The sequence below is a fragment of the Mustela lutreola genome, chromosome 3 (assembly GCF_030435805.1).
Source record: "Mustela lutreola isolate mMusLut2 chromosome 3, mMusLut2.pri, whole genome shotgun sequence".
In the NCBI taxonomy this organism is placed as follows: domain Eukaryota; kingdom Metazoa; phylum Chordata; class Mammalia; order Carnivora; family Mustelidae; genus Mustela; species Mustela lutreola.
The window spans coordinates 166,199,264-166,205,263 of NC_081292.1; the positions used below are offsets into that span (position 1 = coordinate 166,199,264).

General features: G+C 56.0%; 1 protein-coding gene across 8 annotated transcripts in view; it reads left to right on the forward strand.

The window, feature by feature from the left end:
- Positions 1-5,020, forward strand: part of HDAC4 (histone deacetylase 4) — a 288,150-nt gene extending 283,130 nt beyond the window's left edge. For all 8 annotated transcript variants that reach the window (XM_059167529.1, XM_059167531.1, XM_059167530.1 and 5 more), the window contains 2 exons: positions 79-220; positions 496-5,020. In XM_059167529.1, the coding sequence (XP_059023512.1) occupies positions 79-220; positions 496-535 (182 nt within the window). In that variant the 3' untranslated portion in view covers positions 536-5,020. The remainder of the gene's footprint in view (positions 1-78; positions 221-495) is intronic.
- The last annotated feature ends 980 nt before the right edge of the window (positions 5,021-6,000 follow it).

Here is a 6,000-nt window from a genome sequence, read left to right on the forward strand (position 1 = left end):
CAGCTGCCTCTCCCAGGTGCCCGGTTTTTGTGCGCTGCGAGCCAGGGGAGGCTCCGTAACGCTGCTTCTGCCCCCCAGGCCAGTACTGGCGCTCCCTGCCGCGCCTCTGCTCCACGGTGGGCCACTCTCTGGTAGAGGCCCAGAAGTGCGAGAACGAGGAAGCAGAGACCGTCACCGCCATGGCCTCGCTGTCCGTGGGTGTGAAGCCCGCTGAGAAGAGGTGAGCATCTCAGCCCTACAGCAGGGCCACCCTCCACCAACAGCCCGGCAAGGGACGGAGGGACAGAGGGCAGGGGTCCCAGCCATAGATGCCACCGTCACGGCCACCTCTTTCCAGTGGGAAGGCTCGTGGAAACTCTGGAGGAGCCTTCACTCCAGAACGGGGGTGGCGGGAAGAGCGGGCACGGGTGTGGGGAGCAGGCGCCCACCGCCCCCCAGCTTCTTGGCCCTAACCCCGCGGGCTCTCTGTCTCTGTTGTGCTGGGCGCCGCCGCAGACCCGACGAGGAGCCCATGGAAGAGGAGCCGCCCCTGTAGCCTCCTGTGGAGCTGCGGGCCTCTTGTTTGTCTGTCCCCGTCTGGAAGCTCCGCCGAGAAAGCTCCTGTTTCTGTGCGGCCTGCCCGCGCCCTCTGCCCAAGGCTGGAGCAGCGGCGGGAGGCCCCCGGGGGCTCCCCAGCGGGCGGCCCTGCACGGCCCCGGGACCCCTGCGACGCCGGGCTCTCGGCTATCCTGACGGAGGCCGCGGAGGAAGGAAGCCTGTGGCGGCTCGCGGCAGAGCTGCCCACTTCGTGGCCATGAGGGAAGGAAAACGAAAATCAAAGATCTAATAATACAAAACAGACTCGATGAAAACTGGTGCTTACCGTTGATTATTACCCACAATTCCACAGTCTCTGTGTAAACCACTCAACGCATCCTGTAGCTTCTTTTTTTGTTCGAGGGAACGTTTTCTGGGGCTCCAGCCGCGTCCGGGAGCCACAGCGGCGCGCAGGGGGGGGTCTGCGACAGCGGTGGGGTGGGGGGAGGGGGGACAGGCGGACATGCGTGCCAGGGCCACGCCGGACACACGCAGACGAGGGAGCCTGTGGGAACCGGCTCGGGTATCCCCGAGCCATCGGAAGATGCGAGTTTGTGCCTTTTTTTTATTGCTCTGATGGATTTTTGTGGCTGGGTTTTCTGACGTCTGAGGAACAATGCCTTAAGAAAAAATAAACAGCAGGAATTGGGGGGACAGTTTCCTGTGGCTGCGTGCTGGCCCGGAGCAGGGATGGGGGGCTTCAGGGCCGCGGGCCTGCAGGCCCGGTTTGCTTTAGTGCTGTTTAAGAGAAAGGGAGGTCGTTCCAGCAAAGTGGCAAATACTGTTGGGGGTTTTGAAGTCCAACAAATTTTAAATGAATCCAAAGTGTTCTCTTCTCGTACATCATATAACAAACAATTGAGCATCTCCATTTGGTTGTGAAGCATGTCCTAGCACACTTCCAGTGTTATGATCGGAATGCTTTTTATGAAAAGCAAGTAGCATGAAGTATTGCTTAAATTTTAGGTATAAATAAATATATATATGTATAATATATATTCCAATGTATTCCAAGCTAAGAAACTTGATTCTTATGAAATCTTGATAAAATATTTATAATGCATTTATAGAAAAAGTATATATATATAATAAATGCAGATCATAAAGGTCCCTGGCGAATGAATGACTTGTGAATTAGACATCAAGGTGCTTATGGAAAGGGATCTCGTTTGAAACTCACGTATTTTTGAACCCCAGCCTGGACAACTTTCAGATCGCCAACACGTTCGCCACTGGGCAACTAGCCGGCCGGTGTGTGCTCTCCTTCCGCTCTCTTCGGACAGGACCCCTCCCGTTCCGAACCTCCGTGCACATATGTACCTAATGAGTTTTTATAGCAAAGAATATAAATTTGCTGTTGATTTTTGTATGAATTTTTCACAGAGAGATCCTGAATAAGCATTGTTTTGTGAATTTTACATTTTTTCTCACCATTTAGCAATTTCCTGAATGGTAACAATGTCTAAACTTTATTTCTTTCTTTCTAAATCCTTGCTTGTACATTTTTTTTAACTTTTTAAAGGTTTTTTTTTTCTTTTTATTATTTTCATCTTTGTTTATTTTTGTACAGTGAGCAGTGTTGTGCAGCAGCCGTTTTCAAAAAGCGAGCTCAAGGGAGTCAGGGGACATACGGTCTCCACGGTGACGCCAGCGGGGGCATCCATCCCGGCTCTGTCACCATGACTGCATCCAGACCAGGGGCTCCTCTTCCCTCCACATCGGTCATATTACAAGGGGTGCTGTGTCCTCCCCTCCACCATGCTGTGGGTAGGGTCGCTCGCCAGACACCACGGGCCATCAGCACTTGTGAAACTCCCGTTTCAACTTCTCTGACCACGTTGTCAGGACAGCATTTTGAATTCAGTTTTCCAAAGACCTTTTCAAGCATGTCAGCAATGCATGGGGCCCGTGCGAGGCCCACACCTGTGAGGGGTTGTCGCTGCTGTAGCCACACGGCCGGGGTCCTGGCTGGAAGCAGCAGGCCCCAGGTTTTGAAGCCTGTGGCTGCAGGGAGGCGAGGGGCCCTTGCTGTCTGGCGAGCCTGCAGGGACAGCACAGAGTCCCGATCGGGACCGCCCCTCTCTGCGCTTTCTCTCATTGACAGTAACTGACCGTCACTTTTTACTGGTAACTTAGTTTCCAGCACTTGAAGCCACCAGTTTCATTCCAAAGCATGTTCCGAGTTTGGGCACAGCACTCCCATGGGAGGGAACCCCATGCCACGTTTCTGAGTCTGGTTGCATTCACAGGGTAGCTTCTGAAGGAGACACTGATGCAGCCGGACTTCTGGCCAAACAAGTCCAAATACTTGGGTTGGCTTGGTCATTGGGATACTGGTGGTCAGATCCAGACAGCGGTCCCAGAGCAGGACCGAAGGGTCTGGGGGCCCCATGTGGCTTTTTCCTCCCGCGGGCCTAGCTCGGCTCCGATGCCCACCCTGGCAGGAGGCCCCAGTGTCTGGGAGCCAACTCGGCCAGCTCCACATGGCCCACAGGACCCCTGCCACCTGCTGGCCGTAACTTTTAGGGAGAAAGAGGTCATCTCACGCTTTTTACGGGTGGCGGGGTGAGTCGGCTGTCCATGGTGGGCTCACTCCCGGTCTCTGTCAGAGAGGCCAGGCCGGGGCGCCGGCTGCGTTTGCCACGGCACTCCAGCGCCACAGACGCGCTTCAAGCATTACCGTGTAGCCTTTTCTTTTCTTTGAAGACACACTCAGCCCTTCCCCACAGCGGCCAGACGGCGCAGGGCCTACCCCAGTGTCTGCGGGACCCCGCGTCAGGGAGGGCGCCTCACCCCTCCCCTCTCCGGCCCTTGCACCTTTAGCCTTTTTCTTCCTTTGCAAAGGCCTCGGGGGCACCGGCCAGGGGTCAGCGAGCGAGCACTTTATGTCCCTTCGCGGGAAACCCCACAACGCTGCCGGGACGCGCGGCGCCCGCCCTTTCGGCTCCTGCCGCGCCACGACGTGCCCGAGCCCCACCAGCAGGCGGCCGCCAGCCCCTCGGCTCCCAAGGGCCACTTTGTCAGAGTGTTTCAGTTTTTCTCTACTTCTTTTAAGAGACTGTTTCCAGAGGAAGGACCGTCGGGCGTTGCTCGGACACAAACGCGGCACCCGCGGCGGAGTTCATGGGTTTTACTTTTTGATCAGAACATTCCTTCTTTACTGGTCACAGCCATGTGCTCATTCCATTCTTTTTGTAGACTTTTGGGCCCACGTGTTTTACGGGCATTGATACATATATAAATATATATATAAACATATATGAATCTATTTTTTTAAGTTCCTACAGCTGGAGGTTGCATGGGCTGTATGACCGGCATGTCTTTATACTGAACACAGATTTTGCACGCCAAACTCGGCAGCTTTGGGGAAGAAGAAGAAAAAAAATGCCTTTTTTGTTCCCCTCTCACGACATTTGCAGATACAAAAGATGGAAATTTTTCTGTAAAACCACACGAAACCTTGAAGGAGAGTTGGGGCTGGTTGGGGTGGGGAACGTTTGCGTCTTACTGAACTTATTCTTAAGAAATTGTACTTTTTATTGTAAGAAAACTAAAAAGGACTACTTACACATTTGTCATATTAAGAAGAAAAGTTTATCTAGCACTTGTGACATACCAATAATAGAGTTTATTGTATTTATGTGGAAACAGTGTTGTAGGGAAACGACACAGAATTCAGAGTGAACTGCCCGTCTCTCTTCAGCTGACTTGGGAGGCATTTGTTCTCTGTTTTGTTTGCTTCCTTTGATCTTGCACAGGGCCCGGCCACCGGACCCTGACGGATGACCGGCCGGGCCGTGGCCCGAGAGCACCCCTTTCCACGCAGCTGTATTGACTTCTCGTTACTTTCCGGGGACGCGTGGCTAAGATCTCACTTCCAGCCACGCGGCCGGGACCTGGGGGCGCGCCCGGAGGAGGCCGCTCCTTCCCCATGCGGCTCACGGCGCCCAGCGGGGTGAAGAGTCTCCAAGTGGAAGAGGGAGAAGGCGGACAACTTGTGTTTGTTTGGGTTTCCGGTGTGTGTGCGCCCTCGCGGAGGCGCCGTTTCCCAGTTTATGAGATCTTCATCGAACATACAGAAGGGGGCAGACCCTGTTCACCCAAGAGCTTCTCGCAGACCGGCCGCCACGCTGTGTCCCCAGGGCGCCTGTGCGAGCTCCGCATGGGGTCCGCCGCGCGGCCGGCCTCTTGTTTCTCCTGTAACGTAATCCGTTCTCTCGGATCGTCTGGACCTTCCAGCGGTTCTTTCTTTTGCTCAGTGGAGTTGGAGATTTTGTTCTCGGTTTTCTCATTCTCATTTTGTTGTGTGTGGGCGGGGTTTTCCCGACGACGGTGTCCTTCTCGACGGCCGACTCCATTCCACTTTCCCCGGAGTCCAGCGTTTTGTACCTCATCAGACAGCTTGTTGCTCTTGTGGTGTAAATAAAACAGCATCTCTGGTTTATGCCGTGTGCTCGCGTCCTTGCCGCCTCTCGCTGGGCCGGGACCCCCTTGTTGCGGGAGGGCAATCGCTGGAACCCACGCATGTGGCCCCTTGGGCCCAGACCCATGGTGCACCTGGCACTGTCTGCCTGCCCCAGCAGCTCCTGTAGGCAGCTCATTTTAAATATCCTTGCACTGTCTTCCCCAGAAACTTGCAGCCTCCCTCCAGGGGCAAGTCTGCAAACCCCACCTCCGCCTCCAGGGTCCCAGCAGCACACTGCCACCCCCAAATGACTGCCCCCGTCCCCAGCAAAGGCCACACCCCTTCCAAGCCCCCAGGTGCAAGGATGGGTCAGTGGGCATGGGGGATGGGGGGAGGCTGGCTGGGACCATTCTCTCCCCCGACCCACCCGTGGGTCCTGGCCCTTCACAGTTAGCTTCTCCATCTACCCTGCTGGCCCCTTCATAAACCTGGTGCACAGCAACGTGGGGTCTCATGTCACCAGCCTGCAAGCTGGGCACAGGAACCCTGCGCGGCTCAGCGGGAGACCTCTGCCTCAGGGTCCTTCCCCAGGTGCCAGTCACGCTGTCAGCAGGGCTCGCATGGGGGACCCCCTTCCAAGCACACTTCCCCAGTAGTGGGCAGGCCTCCCTCGCTCACTGCATGGGTCAGTACTCGGGCCGCCTCGCTCCCAGTCCCCAGGGCAGGGGAGACAGGGAGAGTGCACCCTGAACACAGCCCGGGCCTTCGATCACCTGCTGTCAGCAGGGAGGAGCCATCTCTCCGAACCAGTGTGCACTCAGGGAGCGAGGTGGCCACGGGCAACCACACGGGGCGAAACCCGCACCAGGCCTGGCCGGGCTTAGTGGGGTTTTTTGCAGATCCCGGCAGCTTCACCTTCAGAATGTGCCTGTAGTTCCCTCACCTCTCCCAGGTTTGGTCCCCCTGCCCCTCCCCGACCCCAGGGTCTCCGCAGCACAGGAGCTAGAGCTGGATGTGGG